Raw genomic sequence first — 20,782 nt, forward strand, 5'->3', positions numbered from 1 at the left:
TCCGGTAAAAAAAAAAAAAAAAAAAAAAAAAATCTGTGGAGTTCTGGTCATGGCTCAGTAGAAATGAGTCTGACTAGCATCCATGAGGATACAGGTTCAATCCCTGGCCTCATTCAGTGGGTTAAGGATCCAGCATTGCCATGAGCTGTGATGTAGGTCGCAGATGCAGCTCTGATTTGTCCCCTAACTCTGGGAACCTTCATATGCCCCCAAAAAGCAAAAAAAAAAAAAAAAAAAAAAAGCATCAGGTGTCCTGTTCATTCAATGGTTGGTGGTAGCTGCTCTGCACTGCCTTCTAGCTTTGGAGAGCAACCTGCTGTCCAGCATGAATGGCCATTTCCACAAATGGGCTACAACATGCTGTCCCACTCCTTTCTAAGGTTCATGGCCTTATACAGACAACACCCTATTCCGACATCTATCCTGCACTGCAAACCCAGCCCTGCCACCCTCATTCTGCCTAAAACAGAGACCCTATCAACCCCCATCACAGCTGAAGATTAAATCAGTAGGTCAGCTGACCACAGCTCTGAGAACCATACTTTTCTTTATCAGACAGCCGGGGGTTAAGACCACATTCCAGCTTTTCTGACCCAGCCAATTCATCTCTAGGCACACAAAATCAGAAATATAGTTGTCCCACAGTAACTGGCGGGCCCTGTTCCAGGACCCCCATTGATAGATACCAAAATCTGAGGATGCTCAAATCCCATTTATAAAATAGCGTAGCATTTGAATATAACCTATGCACATGCTCCCACATACTTTAAATCATCTCTAGGTTACTGACCACTCATAATACAGGCAGAACTCAGAGTTACTGCAGGTTCAGTTCCAGACCACTGCAATAAAGTGAGTGTCGCAATGCACAAGAATTTTAATTTTAAAAATACTTTACGGCTAAATAATGCTCATCATCATCTGAGCTTTCAGTGAGCTGTGATTTCTCCGCAACAGTTACATCCAAGATCACTGATCACAGGTCACCACAGCAAATACAACAACAATGAAAAAGTCTGAGCTATCACAAGAATTACCAAAGTGTGAACAGAAACAAAAAGTGAACAAATGTTGTGGAAAAAGTGATGCCTAAAGACTTGCTTGAGGGAGTTCCTGTCGTGGCTCAGTGGTAACAAACCTGACTAGTATCCAAGAGGATGTGAATTCCATCTGTGGCCCCGATCAGTGGGTTAAGGATCTGGCATTGCCGTGAGCTGTGGTGGAGGTCACATATGGCTTGGATCCCGAGTTACTGTGGCTGTGGTGTAGGCCGGTACTGTAGCTTCGATTTGACCCCTAGCCTGGGCACTTCCATACACCATGGGTACGGCCCTAAAAAAGACTTACTTGACACAGGGTTGTCATGAACCTTCAATGTGTTAAAAAATAAAACAAAATACAATGAAATAAGGTATGCATGAACATAAACATTGTAAACACCACGTAAGTAGTTGTAAACAGTGTAAACAAACACTAGGTAAACAATTGTCAGCCTCTAGCAAATTCAAGTTTTGCTTTTTGGAACTTTCTGGAATTTTTTTTCCAAATATTTTCAATCCACAGGAGTTCCCAACATGGCTCAGCGGTTAACGAACCTGACTAGCATCCATGAGGACGTGGGTTTGATCCCTGGCCTTGCTCAGTGGGTTAAGGATCCGGCGTTGCCGTGAGCTGTTTTGTAGGTTGGAGATGCGGCTCAGATTCGCATTGCTGTGGCTGTGGTGTAAGCTGGCAGCAACAGCTCAGATTCGACCCCTAGCCTGGGAACCTCCAAAAAAAAGGCAAAATGTTGTCAATCCACAGATGCAGAATCTGCAGATACAGAGGGCCAGTTATAAAATGTTTCTATAGAGCTAAACTTCAGCACCGCTCTGCCTGAAACTCTCCTCCCTCAGATACCAGACATAATACACCTCATAGTTCACTGCACAGGCCTTCCTTGCCCTCACCTCTCTAGATTAACAGTGCCCACCCCACTCCCTGGCTCCTTGCCCTTCTCAATTTCATTCTGTAGCACTTATTACTACAAAATACATAAATGCGTCGCCTATTTGTTTATTTATCACCTCCCATTTAGGGGCTTTGCTCTGTGTGATCAACAGTAACCACAACATAAAAGGAAATTCAAAATATATATGGGTGGAATGCTCAGGGTCCCAGAAAAATCCAAGTATCAAAGAGGACGGAGAACACAAAGTTGATGCTATCCACATAAACAACACGCACGGTCCATCACCACCTGCTCACGCCACCCACTTCATGCAATACAAGAGTGACTCTGTGGCACTACTTTTAGCCACTCTCACATTTAGATTCTCCTAAATAGCTGAGGTGACCACAGGAGCACCTGAATAATGATGGCTGCATATGTCAACCTGTGGCAGGAAAACCTAATCCGAGCACAAGACCTTCACATGCCGTCTACAGTAGTTTGCATACACACGAGCCATCTCAGCATTTAGGTGCAATGTTCACTCCATGAGGGCTTTCAGAAGCCATAGGTCTCAGGAGTTCCCACTGTGGCTCAGCGGTAACAAACCCGACTGGTATCCATGAGGACTCGGGTTCGATCCCTGGTCCTGCTCAGTGGGTTAAGGATCCGACATCGCCATGAGCTGCAGTGTAGATCAAAGATGCAGCTCAGATCTGGTGTTGCTGTGGCTGTGGTGTAGGCCAGCAGCTACAGTCCGATTCAACCCCTAGCCTGGGAACTGCCATATGCTGCGGGTACAGCCCTAAAAAAGACCAAAAAAAAGCAAAAGAAGAGGGCACAGGTCTTTGTTAGTTTTAAATCAACACAAATGCTTTCTTCCTACTTCTCGCACGGCAACTCTACCAGCTAGAAATCCCCATCAGCCACCAGCCACCACTCAGGTTAGAGCAACATCTCAGAAGCTGACCCCAAAGGCAGATGGTTCAGAGCTCTACCTCTGGCCTGTTCCAGCTCTACCTCTCAGCTGTCACATGTTCCTGGGCAGGGGGCTACACCTCAGTTTCCTCATTTGTAAATTAGGGGGCAATCACCAAGTCAGCTTCATAGGGCTGACATGAGAATTCAATGACTTAATACCAGGTGAACAGCTTAGACCTGGTGAACACGCTCAGAGTAGCTTCATGATCTGAGCTGTCATGTTCATGATCATTACTAGGACATGTGAACCCTCATGCACTTAGACTTCAGCGTGATTCTAGGAAGTACTCATTCTCAACAACACAGGACCATAGTTTATCTTTTTTTTTTTTTAAGCATAGAAAAACTGGTAAAAATAGTGTGTCATAATCCAATGGCAATTCTGCTGTAAATCTTTGTTGAATCAATGAGTATCAGGAGGGAAATGCAAGCTTTTAATAAAGGTGGGTAAATATTACTCAATACCTTCAAAGTTCAAGTTAAATAAGATCATCCACTCAGTGCACTCAGGGTAGCATCAGGCACATGGAGAGCACTCAACAGAGGGTAGGTACTATTATTACTGTTGTGATCATGAACCTCAAGGCAAAGTGGGATTTTAAAGACTTCCAGGCCTGAGTTCTCTCCCTCTCCACACAGCCTAGAAATCTATTGAAGTATGAGTCAGGCTCCAGCATCTCCCTGCTGTCCCCTGCCTCTCCATAAGCTTTTCTGCTTTTGACATCTTGATGACTTGATTCAAGTCCAAGTGCAGACCAACTATACTTTAATTAATTCTAAACAGTAAATTAAAAGAAATGAAAACGTGGAGTTCTCTAGTGCCTCAGTAGGTTGCGGATCCAGGGCTGTCACTGCTGGGGCTCTGGTTACTACTGTGGCACAGGTTCAAGCCCTGGCCTAGGAACTTCCGCATGCTGCAGGGACAGCCAAAACAATTTTGTTTTTAATTTAAAAAAATAGGAGTTCCCTTGGGGTACACTGGGTTAAGGATCCAGCTTTGTTACTGCAGCAGCTTGGGTCACTGCTGTGGCACAGGTTCAATCCTTGGCCCAGGAACTTCCATGTGCCATGGGCACAGCCAATCAATCAGTCAGTCAATGCAAGTCCTCTAGGGCTAACTCAGATCTAGAAAGCACTGGTATGGCTCAACGCACTCTTACAGAGGATGACACAGGGCCCTGGTCTAGAGGTCCACACCTGTCCAAGGTCTCATTACAGTCCCCAGAGGGGAACTAGAAGTCCAGGCTCCCAAGACCTCACCCAGAGCTCTTTCCATTACTAGGCACCACTTCATCCACAGATAAATGCACCAAAATTTCTACCAAAACCAACTTCTAAGCCCAGACTTCCCCCCACTTAACGACTCACTTGTGAATTTATACTCCACAACTCACCATAATTTCTCTTTGTTCTTCCAGATTCTTCAAAAAGTTTGAAAATTCCCGTAAGGAAGCATCTGTAAGGAGGAAGGAATGGTTATTTCGTGGCCAAAGCAACAGAAAGCAAACCAGAACCTCGCCTGTACATACCTATGCAGCGTTCATCATCAGTCTCTGCATCACCAATAAACTCAAATTTGAAGTCTCTGAGTGAATGAGCAAACTTCCGCTGGGCTGCCGAAAGATCTGGAAAGAAAGATGGAGTGACTACTTGGCTCCTTACTTCAAGTCAAGAATTTATTGAAGAATTTATTATTATTCTTAAAGAATTTATTCCTTCCCCAGTGGCCGAGCTGAAGATATCTCCTCCACGCCATCTGGGAAGAGGAACAACCAACTTCTTAGTCCAGCGTGCCCGCCTCTCACCCCCGCCCTGACTCCAGCCGGGCACGCTCTGGTGTCTGGTCCTCTAGCTTGTGCTCTGGGATGGAGCAGGTCCTGAGGGAATATTGACTCTCTCCCCTGCCCTCATCTTCCTCTGCAATCTGACTGCTTCGCATTATTCCCTGAAGCCCTTCCCCTCTCTCTACTCACTCAGGTCAGAACTTGCCCGATTCAAGAACTCCAGCTATGATGAGGAGCGCATGCACCTGACGGTATCTCCCAAGGCTTGAGGGCCAGCTTCCAAAGTTTCAAACAGAAAAGGGCTCAAAGCTCAAAGCCAGCTGACCAGATGCCCTTAATGGATGGCCCAACTCCAGCCAGAGAAACCCAGGGGATTCAAAGAGTTTTCACAGCAAAAGGCAGCAGGGAGGTAAACCAAAGGCCAAGCTTAAATGGCAGCAAGAATTCATTCTGGGAGTTCCTGATGGCCTAGCAGTTAAGGATTAGGCATTGTCACTACTATGGCTCAGGCGGCTGCAGTGGCGCAGGTTGGATTCCTGGCCTGGGAATTTCTGCATACTGCAGGCACAGCCCCCCCACCCCAAAAAAAAAGACAGAGAAAGAATCCATTCTGTAAAATACCTATAGGTCTTCATCATTTTTAATGGCAATTACCAGAAAATACAGCACTAGCCTACTTCAAAAACAGGCAACAGGCTAACCATTACTTTATGAGCCAGGCACCATGCTAGATGATATTTTATATATATATTTGGCAAAGGCTGTGGCATGCAGAAATTCCCAGTCCAGGGATCGAACCCAAGCCACAGCAGCGACAATGCTGAATCCTTCACTACCATGCCACCAGGGAACTCCATACACACACACATATATAAACATCTCACTCAATACTCTTCAGAGCTATATAAAATAAAGATTATCTCCATTCCACCACAGAGCGCCAAAGCTCCATGATTTTAAGTAATTTGCACAAACTTGCGCAGTGACTACAACAGCAAGGCTTGGTCTACAGAGCCATCTGTCCAAAGCCCAGACCCTCACCAGGGTACAATCCTGCTTCTGGTTTGAAACGCTTTATAAGAACCGCTCACTGCCTCCTGCAGCCCATGAGGCTCCTGTCTCAATCCAAGGAATACTGACAAGATTGTGTCATAGTACAAGTCCATGTCAGACAAATTGAAAATTGTGGGGGGGGGGGGGGGGGCAACACAATCCATAGCTGCTGATCAAAACCCTTGTGCAAAAAATACATAGAGGCACAAAAGCAAAGCACACAATGTCAAAACTGAGGGCTATTTTCTGGAGTTCCCATTGTGGCTCAGTGTTAACAAACCCAACTAGTATCCATGAGGATGTGGGTTTGATCCCTGGCTGGTTGAGGATCCAGCGTTGTCATGAGCCGTGGTGTAGGTTGCAGACGTGGCTCAGATCTGGCATGGCTATGGCTGTGGCGGAGGCTGGCAGCTGCAGCTCTGATTGGACCCCAAGCCTGGGAACCTCCACATGCCAAACATGTGGCCCTAAAAAAGGAAAAAAAAAACAAAAAACAAAAAAACCCTGAAGACTATTTCAATTAGATGGTAAGACAGTAGGAGCAGCCATCATCTCTTTTTTAGCCCTTGTATTACAGCTAACCAACAAGGAACGAAAGCCAAAAGTTCGTATTCTTAACTACGAAAATGCTACTTTTTTTTTTTTTTTTCCTTTTAACCAATGCTTTACCTCCAATCATCAAGCACAAAGTTCCCCCATGTACAGGCGAGCCTTGGAAGCTGCTGCTTCTCACTTAAACTTCCTAGTGATGCTCATCAGCTCTTTCAGTGGCTGTTATGCTTTGATTGGGTTTTTCAATTTTTTCTTAACAGACTACATGAAGAAGTTCACAGCAAAACTGGGCAGAAGGTACAGCTTTTCCCCCAGACCCCCACCTCCCTCATTATCAACATCCTCCACTGGCACGGTTTTAGAAACTTCATGCTTCCAAAGCTAAACCAAAAAGCTTCCAGAAGATGATACGGGATTGGAATTTCTTACCCTTGGAGTATGGAAGAAAAGCAGAACCACACTGTAAAGTGTGTTGGACTACAAGCATGCTCTCAACGCTCCACACCTCCTCGTAGGAAGGCCTTTTCAATGGGAGGGACTCAGGTACCAGGCAGAGTCCATTCTCCCACCCCTTGAATCCAGGCTGGTCTTGGGGCCAAAAGAATGTGATGAAAGTGACATGGTTACTTCGGAACCTCCAAGCTAAAGAACCTGTGGACACCCCTGCTCCACTGTCTTGGAACCTTCTGGCCTTCATGTGATCAAGCCCAGGCTGGCCTGCTGGTTGATGAAAGACTTGTGGTCCAGGCCCCCCCACATACTGCTCCATCACTGAGACAGCCCCATACTCAGAAGCAGAGATCTCGCCATGCAGAAGGTGGTCCTGCTAAGACCATACTGACCAGGGGTCTACTTTTTGGGCCAATAGGTGTGGGCATGATTTATTACAAATCAATAGATAAACTAATACAGAAAGATTGATCAAATCTGAATGTATTTTCTTTTTATGGCTGTATCTGAGGCATATGGATGTTCCCAATATAGGGATTGAATCAGAGCTGCAGCTGCCGGCCTATGCCACAGCCACAGCAACACCAGATCCAAGCCGCAGCTTGCAGCAATGCGGATCCCCAACCCACTGAGAGAAGCTAGGGATCAAACCCGCATCCTCGTGGATACTATGTCAGGTTCTTGACCCACTGAGCCACAATGAGAACTCCTTAAAATTTTAAAGACATAGAAAGAGTGAAGAAAAGCACAGACCCAGAAGATACAAACAACAGCTAGAAAGCAATGAGGTAAGGGAGACACTCCAATGAGAAATTGAACATGGTACCTGAATAGGCCCTTCTCAAAAAAAGCAAAGGAAAGCCAAATGGCCCCAAGCCACATGAGAAGGTGCTCAAACCCATTAGTGATTATAAATGTGAAAATAAAACCTCAATACATTCATCAGATTGGCAAAAACTCCTAAGTCTGGCGACTCAAGATTTGGTGCATGTGGAACAACAGAAATCGTCAGATGTTGCCAGTGGTGAGTAAAAATCGGTATAATTACTTTTTAAGTACTTGGGCATTTTCTAGTTATGTTTGATGATGTCCTACAACCTGAAACTGTCCTTCTAGGTGAATTCCCAAGATAAACTTTTGCACACGTGTACTTGCAGACACGTACTTGCTATAGCAGAACTGACCACGGCACCAGCCAAACACTGGAAACACAAACACCAATCAAAAGCCAAACAAATGGCTAAATTATACTATATCATGTACTAGAGAGTAAACATAACTACCAATTCATGTCTCAAGATGTGAATTAATCTCACAATTTGAGAGAAAGAAGTACACAAAACAATGCACCCAGTATGCTTCTTTCACATAAAGTTCCAAACCAGCTACACTCAACCCTACATTTGTGTTGCACATAAAGGTCACAAAATTACATGCCAGCAAGTGAAATTATTATCTCAAAAGTCACACGAGGTTTACCACTGGGGACACAGTACGACCGCTAGCTAACAAGGGGATTAAAGCTATTTTAGTCCATAGCCTAGTGGTGAGTCTGTGGATATTTTCTTTATCATTCTGCTTTAAAATGTACACCTGGAGTTCCCGTCGTGCCTCAGCAGAAACAAATCTAACTAGTATCCATGAGGACGCAGGTTCGATCCCTGGCCTCCCTCAGTGGGTTGAGGATCCGGCGCTGCCATGAGCTGTGGTGTAGGTTGCAGACTTGGCTCGGATCCCGAGTTGCTGTGGTGTAGGCTGGCAGCTACAGCTCAGATTTGAACCCTAGCCTGGGAACTTCCATAAGCGTGGCCCTAAAAAGACAAAAAAGAAAAGAAAAAAAGAAAAGAAAAAAATACTAATTACCATGATGAGGAAAAAAAAAAAAAAGTACACTTGTTGGAGTTCTCTTGTGGCTCAGCAGGTTAAGGATCTGGCATTGTCACTGCTATTGCTCGGGTTTGCTCTCTAGCCCTGGGAACTTCCACATGACGTGGGTATGGCCAAAAAGAAAATAAATAAATAATAAAATAAAATGTATGCCTGATTCATATACTTCTGTACGTCTGCTGTCATTTCACAATGAAACTATAAAAATTTTTAAACTCTAAAAAAGTAGAGCCTGGCTATTTAGGCCACTCCAAAATAACTATTCTATTGTAATCCAGGCAAACATACAATTATTCCCAAAGATCTGGCCACACTGGTGTGATCTTGGCTCACACATGCCAAATTCACTCCAGACTGACAGGCTTCAAAAATGCTGCTCCAGCCCCCAGAAGGGCTCCTTCCCCACCCCCACGCCCATCCCCACTGGGCTGGTCCAGCTCACAGAACCCTCCTTCCCTCATCATCTTCCTTGAAACAGCATCAGCCCGCTGCCTTAAACCCCTCTCTCTTCCAGGGTGCTGAATCTACCTCAGAGCACCGATCACCTGACATTGCCTTATTTAGTCAGTATTTTCTTGGAGTTACCTACTCTTCTACTGCAGAATACCTTGTCCCTGAGGCAACAGCCAACAGGCTTATTCTTCCCTGTATTTCTTTTTTTTGTTTTTGTTTGTTTTTTGTTTTGTTTTGCTTTTTGTTTTTTGGTTTTTTTTTGTCATTTCTTGGGCCACTCCTGAGGCATATGGAGGGTCCCAGGCTAGGGGCTGAATCGGAGCTGTAGCTGCCAGCCCACGCCAGAGCCACGGCAACTCGGGATCCGAGCCGCCACAGCTCACGGCAACGCCAGATCGTTAACCCACTGAGCAAGGGCAGGGATGGAAACGCAACCTCATGGTTCCTAGTCGTATTCGTTAACCACTGAGCCACGACGGGAACTCCCCCTTTCCCTGTATTTTGAAACAAGGACCACACAAGGGTTTTTCTTTCTTAATCGACTTCATGCAACTATTTCCAAATATTAATAGCATATGGGCTCATTATCAATTTTAATAACTTTATCTTGCTGCATTTTGCTAGTGTTTGCCAGTTCTTGACTGGGTCATGCAATTGGCTCCATTTGGGTGCATATATGTGTAGACATCTGTGCATGTGTGTGTATATGTGTATGTTTATATGCACTTATTCATATATACTATCTTCATAATATATAAATGATTATATTATACACACATAACTATAAATACAGGTGTAAATTCCACTTTTCCCCTCCGGAATCATTTCTTTTTGAGTATTTTATCCAAAATTAGCAGATCAAAGGACCTTTTTATCTTTTGTCCTTTTAGGGCCACACCCACAGCATATGGAGGTTTCCAAGCTAGGGGTCAAATCAGAGCTATAGGCGCTGGCCTACACCACAGCCACAGCAACACCAGATCTGAGCCACGTCTGCAACCTACACCACAGATCACAGTAATGCCAGATCCTTAACCCACTCAGCAAGGCCAGGAAAGGATTGAGCCTGGCAGATACTAGTCAGATATATTTCCGCTGAGCCACTATGGGAACTCCCTCCAAGGCTATTTTAAAGATCGTGTTTTTTTATGGTCAGGGCAGGATACTATCTGGGAAGCTAAAACTTATATGTGTCCATTTTTCAGTGTTTATGTCATAACTGCTAATCTCATTAGTCAAAAGGATTTCTAACAGCATCCTGAATTTGGGTTCTATTAGACATTATTTCTCCCTAGGTACATAGCATGCTTTTCTCTCTTACCTCTGTGATAGGTATCGCAGTTACATCAATTCTTATTATTACTTCAGAGTAATCATCATTTTTTTCTCTGTTGACTTCTTTCTGGTGCTATTAGAGTTCATTATACAAAACCTGTATCATTTAAAATTTTGACCACGCAAACTCCACTTCCATTTTCTAATCACACATTTATCACCTTTACGGAGTACATTTTAAATTTACTCATTCTCCCATGTTGTTTCTACCTTCACAAGCATAATATACAATCCTAAGACAGTAAACTACATTTAGTGCAGTCCAGTAAATGAGCACAAGGGTGCTCTGGGCCAAAGAGAACGGTTTTTCTTCCCAACGTCATTGCACATGAAACTCAACCACTCTTGAAGTTTCGAGTTACACAAGCTGGCAACACTGCTCTACTGGAGAAGGAGGAGAAGGGCCACTAGATGGACCACCCTTACTGAGGGCCTACTCTATGCAAACGGACTGACAAATAACATTTCATTTACTCCTTAGGACTAGCCTGCAGGGTAGGTGCCCGTGTGACCTTATTTTACAAATGGGTTCGGTGGGTTCAGAGATAAGATTAGTGACTTCATCAAGGTGGCAGACCTCTTTAGACCTCTGGTGACATGTCCTGGAGGCAAAGGATCGACTCCTGCGTCTCTCAAGCTTCTACCAAGGTCCTTTCCATTACATCATTCTGACTTTTGGGAGATTTAGCATTATTCCCAGGTTCTTTGCCCGGATCTCAGCAGGTTATCTGAACAGCTGGAACAGAGAACCCTAACTAAATAGAAAATTCATTAGTGTGTGCCTCCGTGCGCCAGCCCCCTTTCCACCACCACCCAATCCTCTCCTGCCTCTAATTCACAAGCACTCTAATTACCACTGCTGTCCTGAAGCACTTTCAGGGCTGGCATATACTGATGGATAATGCCAAGCCTACATGCACACAAGAAGCAGAGCTAACTTAAAAGAGTTCAAGTGACTTGTGACTTGCACTCTTTCAAATGGACTTGGCCTTCAGAGTCTCCCACCCGGGGGGAGTTTTAGGTCTTCGATCTGCAGACAAACAGGAAAGAAACACAGGCACTGTAACGCTCCCCAGAGCTGGAAGCCGTTTGAATGATGAGGGGTTCTATTTGAGACCTGCTGAACTTGAGCTGCAGGACACCACGTAGAGAGATCCAACTGCAGTTTAGATCCAGGTTGAGAGAGCCTCCAGACACTGGTTGGAATTGTCCCTGTTTGCCCTTGATGGTTCAACAAGTGAGGAAATTATTTCTTACAGAACAGCCACCTATGGATGGTTTTCAGGGAGAATCACCAACCATTAGACACCTACAGGCCCTCGGGAGGGTGGGAAACCTCTCTATTTAAGCTGCTCTACTCCACGGTGAGACAGCTCTCTGGGTACATCACAGCCCCTCAAGTCACAAGCCTGGCCCTGACCTTGGCAAGAAGGTTTATCTACAGACTACGTCCTGTGACTTCTGGCCCCGTGAACCAAACACTAACTGGCACGGCTGAGGCAACGCGGCATCCTCTCCAATTCTGGGCTTGAAAAGAAAAACGAGGAGTTCCTGTCATGGCTCAGTGGTTAACACACCCGACTGGTATCCACGAGTTCGATCAGTGGGTTAAGGATCCAGCATTGCCATGAGCTGTGGTGTAGGTTGAAGACGCGGCTCGGATCCCACGTGGCTCTGGCATAGGCTGGCAGCTGCAGCTCTGATTGGACCCCTAGCCTGGGAACCTCCATATGCCGCAGGTGCAGCCCTAAAAAGATGAAGAAAGAAAAGAAAGGAAAAGAAAAATGAACGGGCAAGGTGCCTTTTGCCCTCATTACATCTGAAACACAGGATTCTTCACACACCATCCTGGAATCTGAAACCTTCTTCCCAAGAGGCAAACTGCACCAGGAAGCTCACATTCCTCGGCATGTAGAGACCCAAATAACTAGATTAGCAAATATGCAGAGGTGCTGCCAAGGGGAGCTCTGCCACCCATTCTGCACATCAAAACATGTCCCCCAGGCCTTCTGTGTTTTATTTAGGGAAGAACAGGGTACAGACTTGAAGAACTCAATGTCTTTCACGCCAGATTCGTGCCAAGGAAATAATGCTGATGTTACTCCAAGTAACTTGGAAGTGAAACAAAATTCCTCTGGGACCGCCGACTGGCTTCTTACATTCCTTCGTGTTTTCCCGGTCTACAAAACCGGCAGCAGCACTACGTACAAGAACAGCATTAAGGACTCTCTGGACAAATCAGAAATGAAAAGGAGTTCCCTTTTGGTGTGGCAGGTTAAGGACCTGGCATTGCCACTGCTGTGGCGCTGCTTTGATCCCTGGCCCGGGGAAATGCCGCATGCCACAGGTGCAGCCTAAAAAAAAAGGCAAAAAGAAAGAAAGAAAAAGAAAGTGACACATTTTGCACATTTTTAAAGGTGGTGCAAACATCTCATGAGCCCAAAATGCATTCCTGAGTTAGTCAAGGCCTGAAGGCCAAATCACATTGGAGAAGCAGCTTAAGGGCCAGCATGGCCTCTGGAGCTGTCAGGTTAAGGTCCTCCAGCCCAACTGGAGTGTCCAAGTAGAAAGTTCTTCTTAATCACAGAATAAGCACCATCTAAAGTCACTAGAACAGGAGCTCCCACTGTGGCACAGTGGGTTAAGAATCCAACTGCAGTGGCCTGGGCTTGATCCCTGGCCCGGCACAGTGGGTTAAAGGATCTGGTGTTGCTGCAGCTGTGCCTCAGATTCAATCCCTGGCCTGGGAACTTCCATATGCCATGGATATGGCCAATAACATTAAAAAAAAAATTTTTTTTAATACAAATAACAAAGTCACTGGAATGACATGAGCTGACAAATGTACAGGGTTAGAGAGACAAAAGCTGAGTCCACAAGGATGCAGATGCCTCAAACCAAATGCATAAACCTGGCCTCGAGACAAGTACAGCCCATAACAGACAACAGAACAAAGTGACCAACTCCCACGAGGAACACTTAAGAAGGGAGTGCCCTTGGCACCACAGAGAACCCCACAGGCGGGTCCACACTGGAGATGCCCCCCACCTCCCTCCCCGATTCCAGACCTCAGTTTCAGAGCACACCCTTGGCAAATGCAGAGGCCTCGCAGGCGAGGGTCTGTGTATGGGGAAGACCAGCCACAGCAAGCTGGCAGGTAAGGGTGCAGGCTGGTGACCACTCAGCCCACTGGTTTACAATCTGTCTTTGGCCACACATCTCCCTGTTCAAAGAGAATCTTATTGACCATGAGAACCAGGAAAACAGCTCCACTTCAAACACTGTATTTGTTTCCTATTGCTGCTGGAAGGAATTACCACAAACTTAGCGGCTTAACACATACACATGCATTCTCTTATATTTCCAGAGGTCACAAGTCCAAAATGGGTCTCTCAGGCTGAATTCCTTCTGGGGGCTCTAAGGGGGAGTCCACTTCCTTGCCTTTTCCAACTCTCGGAGGACACTCACATTCCTCTGCTCGCAGCCCCCAGCCACCAATCACATCACTCCAACCTCTGCTTCTGTCCTCACATCCTCCTTTAAGGACTACCCTGATTACGATGAATCCACCACGCTGTATCAGGATCACCTTGCCACCTCAAGATCCCTAACTTAATCCCACCTGCAAGGTCCCTTTTGCCACTTAAAACAACATTCAAGGGTTCTGGGAATTAGGAAGGGACATCTTTGGAGGACCATTATTCCACCCACCACACCTTATAATATCAGGCACTCTCCCATCCACTTTCCATTTATTGACTCATTTCAGTATCAAGGCCGGTTCTATCATCACACCCACTCGACAGAGGAGGAGACTGAGACACATGGGTTAAGCAACGTGCCCAAGATCGTACAACTAGTAAGTTGTGGAAACAGGAGATAATCAAAGCTACTCAGGTGGGAGTTCCCACTATGGCTCAGTGGAAACGAATCTGACTAGTATCCATGAGGATGCAGGTTCAATCCCTGGCCTCCCTCAGTGGGTGAAGGATCCGACATTGCCATGAGCTGTGGTGTAGGTTGCAGACACGGCTCAGATCTGGCATTGTTGTGGCCGTGGCGTAGGCTGGTGGCTACAGTTCTGATTCAACTCCTAGCCTGGGAACCTCCAGAGGCCGAGGGTGTGGCCCTAAAAAGACACACCAAAAATGCTACTCAGGTGGAGGCAGGAAGAAGGATTCTGCTGCATTGGTCTCCATCTCCCGAAGAGTGCTCCTCAATGAGACTGCACCCCACGGACCCCAATCTGAACATCACTGACACCACAGGCAATGAAAGCACAACTCTGGACAACTAGCTCGATTTCACACACCTGGTTCAAGGAGAGCTCAGTCAGAATCCAGGTTTGAGTGTAGAATCCAGTTTTAGAAGAATCTGATGAGGCACAGAATGACAGCAACAGGTGCCCCTGTCAGTGAGGAGTATGTGCGCCCATGGGCTGTGGGGTAAGGGGAAGTGCTGAAGCCTGCAAGAGAATATTCAGGCCAACACACTCCCAACCTCCACCTTCTCTAATTACACTTCATAGGAAACGAGAACAGCTGATGGGCCGACAAACACTGTAAATGACAAGACTACATGCTGGAAACCAGGATGGCTGACATTTCCGGAGAAGAGCCTAAATCTGAGCAACAAAGACTGGTGGTACTTGAAGCTTTAGCACAGCAAAGAAAACCATCAACAAAATGAAAGGACAACCGACTGAATGGGAGAAAATATAAGCAAATGATATAACCGACAAGGGATTAATAGCCAACATATGTAAACAGCTCATCCACCTCAAGATTAAAAAAAAAATCTGATTTCAAAATGGGAAAAAGAACTGAATAGATATTTTTCCAAAGACGACATAGAGATGGCCAACAGGCACGTGAAAAGATGTTCAACATGGTCAATTATCAGAGAAATGCAAATCAAAACCACAAGGAGTTATCACCTCACATCTGTCAGAATGGCTATCATCAAAAAGAACACAGATAACAAATGCTGGTAGGGATGGAGAAAAGGGAACTCTCACACATTGTTGGTGGGAATAGAAACTGGTGCAGCCACTATGGAAAACAGTGTGGAGATTCCTCAAAAAACTAACAATAGAGCTACCATACAAGCCACAGTTCCACTCCTGGGTATAAATCTGGAAAAAAAAAATGAAAACACTCTCAAAAAGACACATGCACCCCAATGTTCATAGCAGCATTACTTACAGTAATGGTAAGGAAGCAACCTCTGTGTCCATCAACAAATAATGGATAAAGAAGGTATGTTGCAAATATACAGTGGAATACTACTCAGCCATAAAAAAGAATGGAATTTTGCCACTTGCAACAAGATGAATGGACTTGGAGGGTATCATGTTTACTGAAATAAGTCTGACAGAGAAAAACAAATACTGTGCAATATTACTTATATGTGGAATCTAAAAAAAATAACTAGTGAATATAACAAAAAAGAAACAGACTCAAAGATATAGAGAACAAACTAGTAGTTACCACTGGGGAGAGGAAAGAGGAGGAGAGACAGACATAGGACACATGGAATATATACATACAGAAGAGAAGAGATGACTAAATGCTACAAAATGTTAAATACTTGGTGGGTCCAAGAAAGGGTAAATGGACGTTCACTACTCTATGCAATTTTTATAGTAAAGTTTTAAAAATAAAGTAGCACAAAAGAATAAAGTGATGTTTATTTATTAAAATGAAAGACACGAGAGCGTGTGTGCATGCACTCGAGTGTACACACACACACACACACCCCTATCAATGAACCCTTTTGTCCCCTCCTTCATCCCACCTACCCTCATCTCACCTATTCTTCCAGGAACCCAAGTGACCAGAATTCCAGCTCCCTGCTCAGTATTCCATCCCTTAACTATACACCACACCCGACTTTTCCTTACTTGCCGGGCAGCGTTCTAGGCAGAGGGAACAGAGCAAGAAACACATCGCACAAACTGAGATGAGAGAGGGAGAGAAACCAGGTTGGGGGGCGAGGTCTCGGAGAGAAGACAGAGAACAAAACAGAAATCAATTACTTAGGATGCTGGGAGCTGGCAGGTGCCACAGAGGAGAGTGAGGAAAGGTTATGGGCAGGGTAGGAATACACAGGGGAGGTCGTGCAGGTCTGAGCAGACCTCACAGAGAAGAGGGCAACCGTGAAAGAGGTGCCGGACAAAAGGACCAGGCCACACAGAGAACCGTGGAGAAGACTTTCCTGACAGAGGGGGCCATCGTGCAAGGGCCTGAGGCAGGACAGGGACAGGAAAGGACAGCAGAGCTGACCCTGGGGAGGCGGGGGGACAGCAAGAGGGACAGAAAACAAGGTCAGGGACAAGGAGAGCAGTTCAGGAAGGACTTGGGCTTTCATGATGAGCAAGACGTGGGGCTTCTGGAGCGTTGTGGACTAAGGAGGGAGGAGGGACGTGACCTGACCATCGTCAGCATCGCTCTGGCTGCTGTACTGAGAGCAGGCTGAGGACAAGACCACAGCAGCAGCAGGAAGACAAATCAGGCCACTGCTCTGACCCCGGGGAGATGGAACCGTAGCTCTTTCAAGAATTTCTGGAAACGGAGTTCCCAGCGTGGCTCAGTGGTTAACGAATCTGACTAGGAACCATGAGGTTTCGGGTTCGATCCCTGGCCTTGCTCAGTGGATTAAGGATCTGGCGTTGCCGTGAGCTGTGGTGTAGGTTGCAGACGTGGCTCGGATCCTGCGTTGCTGTGGCTCTGGCGTAGGCCGGCGGCTACAGCTCCAATTGGACCCCTAGCCTGGGAACCTCCATATGCCGCGGGAGCAGCCCTAGGAAAAAAAAAAAAAAAAAAAAAGAATTTCTGGAAACTGTGCCAACAACTGTGCCAACTCAGGGGTCTCAACCTATACACAAAAACTCCCCAGCGATACCCATCACCTTTACAGCTTAATGGCTTCAATGCCAAGAAAGCCTGGTTTTTAGGGGTAGTGGTAATGAGTGTTCTCCTTCCCCTGTTAAGAGTTCAACCATGTCCCCCAGAATTCAGAGGTTGGAGTCCTAAGCCAGGGTATCTCAGGATGCACCCCTACTTGGAGACAGGGTCTTTGAAGAGGACATCAAATTAGCATGAAGTCAGTAAGGCGGGCCCTCATCCAATGACTGACGTCCTTTAAAAAGGGGATGTTTGGACACACAAACATGCGTAGAGGGAAGATGGGGTGAAAAGACAGGGAGGAGACGGTCACCGACAATCAAGGAGGGTGGCCAAGAAACAGACAATTCCCTCTTAGCCTTCAGGACAAACCAGCTCTGCTCATACCTTGATCTTGGACTTGAACCTCGGAGACTACGTGACAACACATCTCTTGCTTCTGCCATCCCATCTGTGGCACTGTTTTGACAGCCCTAGCACATGAACATACTTTGTTTTTTCCTTTTAAGGGAAAACAGGGTAACTTTGAGATTTGAGGCAATATAGAGTAGATAAGAACACTACTTGCAAGTATTGTTTTCCAGAGCAGGGATTTAATAAGCTCAGTGACAAAACACAGTATTATTTAAACATTTCATTACTGAATACAGTAACTTGGCCAATAAAGTGGCTTCCAAAATATCCTAAGAAAGGGGAGACAGAAGGAAAAATAAAACCACATAGAGTGGATCATGTGAAGACAAGTTACCCTGTTAACCACCATATGCGCTTAAGCCCCAAGGTAAATATTAGCAGAGATTTAGACATCAGGTGTCCATCTGGCTTAATAAATAGAAGGGTTCCCACGCTTCAGCCACTGGAGTATCACCATGCCACGGCACAGACTAGACATTTAGTCACTAACCAAAGCCAGGAGTACTGTGTAACTCTCCCATTTCTCTCAAACACTTTATTTACTTAAAATAAAAAAAAAATTACACCAATCAAGACTCACTCTAAGGAGGAGCTAAAACCTCCTCACTTGTGCCCCAAATTAAACCAGGATCATGGCAACTAAAACAAATGCCACAAGAGGGAGTCCCCACTGTGGCTCAGCGGTAACGAACCCTACTTGTATCCGTGAGGATGGGGTTTTGATCCCTGGCCTCGATCAGTGGGTTAAGGATCTGGCTGTGAGCTGTGGTGTAGGTCACAGACAGGGTCCGGATCCCGGGTTGCTACAGCTGTGGCGTAGACTGGCAGCTGCAGCTCCAACTGGACCCCTAGCCTGGAAACTTCCATATGCTTCAGGTGCAGCCCTAAAAAGATAGGGTGGGGGGCACTGCCACAGGAAAAGCCTGACAACCTGCACTACCCATGCACTCTGCACAGCCCAGGGTGGTGTATGAAAAACAAGAGGATGTGACTGCTGCCCCAGGAAGTCCATGACCTCCGTCATTGCGTGTACACATAGGGTTCAGTGGAAGACAAACTCAAAAAAACACCAGAAACAAAGGACATCAGAAAAACACAGAGCAGGACAGGGGTTGAACAGTGTTCAAGAAAGTGAGTTAAATTTACATCGCTGTAAACCACAGGGGGACATGGAAGGAAGGCATCAGGAAAAATGAGGGGAATCCTTTAGATGGGAAGGAGGACTCATACGCTCCCTACCTTCTGGAAGCGAGCGCCTTTTGAAGGCAAGAAAGAAAGACTCAAGTCATGAGTGCAAAGGGCTGGGGGCGGGGTGGGGGGGTGGGGGGTGTGAGGTGAAGAACTTGTCTTGAGAACCAGCCCTACTGTCTGCCCTGGGATGCCCTCTGCCAGGCATAGGACCTGGCCCCTCTCTGAGTGTTTACTTTTCTTGCACTTTTTTTCTTTTTGTCTTTTTTGTCTTTTTAGGGCCGCACCTGCTGCGTACAGAGGTCCCCAGGCTAGGGGTCTAATCGGAGCTACACCTGCTGGCCTACGCCACAGCCACAGCAACCCGGGATCCAAGCCGAGTCTGCGACCTACACCACAGCTCACGCAACACCGGATCCTTAACCCACGGAGGAAGGCCAGGGATCAAACCCGCAACTCCATGGTTCCTAGTCGGATTCTTTAGCCATAGAGCCACGACGGGAGCTCCTTGCACTTCTAATTGTACGTTTTCTTCTATTTCTTATCCAATCTTGCTGTGGGTCCTGCTGCTCTGTCAGAGGGTCTGCGGCCAGGTCACCGCCTGGCAGGATCCATCCACTGTCCTCACGTTACCTGATAGGCATTCTTCCAACTTCAGTCCCCACTGCTTTTCCCATCTTCGTTCCCAAAGTAGAATTCTCAAGAGAAAACAGCCCACTTGTTTCTTTCCCACAGAAGGTCGTGACAGAAGTAGCGGTCCAGTGCCTCCCCCACCCCACCCCCATCAAATCGCCCAGAGGTCCTGTCCTCAGAGAGGCTGTGAGCAGAGCCCTTCTCCCTGGTAGGAGCTGTGCAACAGCCACCGTGAGTGACAACATGGGTTCAAGGCCGGCGAACACAAAATACATCCTTTGGGAACCCTGCCACACTGCTGCGGAGAATGCAAATGAGTACAGGCAGCCACTGTGGAAAACATTATGGAGGTTCCTTACAAAACTAAATTAGGAATTCCCATTGCAGCTCAGTGGTAACAAATGAACCCACCTAGAATCCATGAGGACACGGGTTTGATCCCTGGCCTCGCTCAGTGGGTTAAGGATCCAGCGTTGCCATGAGCTGTGATATATGTCTCTAGATGCAGCTCTGATTCAGCCCCCAGTCTGGGTACTTCCATAAGTCATGGGTGCTGCCCTAGTAAGTAAAAAAAGAAAAAGGAGAAAAAGAAAAAAAAAAAAAATAGAGCTACTAATATTCTCCAGCAATCCCACTCCTGGACATATATTCAGAGAGAACTCTTAATTCAAAAAGATACATGCACCCCGATGGTTCATAGCAGCATGATTTACAATAGGCAAGACATGGAAGCAACCTAAATTTCCATCAATGGATGAATGGGTAAGGAAGATACATAGATATACATACATACACAGTGGAATACTACTCATTAAAAAGAAGGAAATCTTGCTACTTGCAGCAATAAGGATGGATCTAGAGATTATCATACTAAAGTCAGTGAGACAAAGAAATATCATATGAGATCACTTACATGTGCAATCTGAAAATAAATGACAAAATGAACTGATTTACAAGACAGAAAGACTCACGGACACAGAAAACAGACAGGCTTATCAAAGAGGAAAGGGGTGGGGGGGGGATAAATCAAGAGTCTGGGACTAGCAGATACAAACTACTATATATAAAGCTAGATAAATAACAAGGTCCTACTGTATAGCACAGGGAACTATAGTGACTATCTTGTCATAAACCATAATGGAAAAGAAGATGAAAAAGAATATATATAAAAATAGAACTGAAATGCTTTGCTGTACCAGAAACTAACAAACACTGTA

At 45.9% G+C, this 20,782-nt stretch overlaps 1 protein-coding gene across 18 annotated transcripts in view; it reads right to left on the reverse strand.

The window, feature by feature from the left end:
- The window catches only part of ARHGAP10 (Rho GTPase activating protein 10), a 349,411-nt gene that overhangs the window by 249,120 nt on the left and 79,509 nt on the right, over positions 1–20,782 (reverse strand). For 17 of the 18 annotated variants that reach the window (XR_014812815.1, XR_002346408.2, XR_014812818.1 and 14 more), the window contains 2 exons: positions 4,441–4,536; positions 4,306–4,367 (listed from right to left, as the gene is read on the reverse strand). Coding sequence is in view for 13 of the 18 variants with exons in the window: in XM_084972711.1 (XP_084828837.1) it covers positions 4,306–4,367; positions 4,441–4,536 (158 nt within the window). In the remaining 5 variants the exon portion in view is untranslated. Of the gene's footprint in view, positions 1–4,305; positions 4,368–4,440; positions 4,537–4,716; positions 4,887–20,782 lie in introns of those variants that run through there. The other variant, XM_084972713.1, reaches the window with a different exon arrangement.

The sequence above is a fragment of the Sus scrofa genome, chromosome 8 (genome assembly GCF_054392235.1).
Source record: "Sus scrofa isolate SSC_HxYL_T2T_F1_AM1 chromosome 8, Sscrofa_HxYL_maternal_Yorkshire_Landrace_v2.0, whole genome shotgun sequence".
NCBI classification, from domain to species: Eukaryota; Metazoa; Chordata; class Mammalia; order Artiodactyla; family Suidae; genus Sus; species Sus scrofa.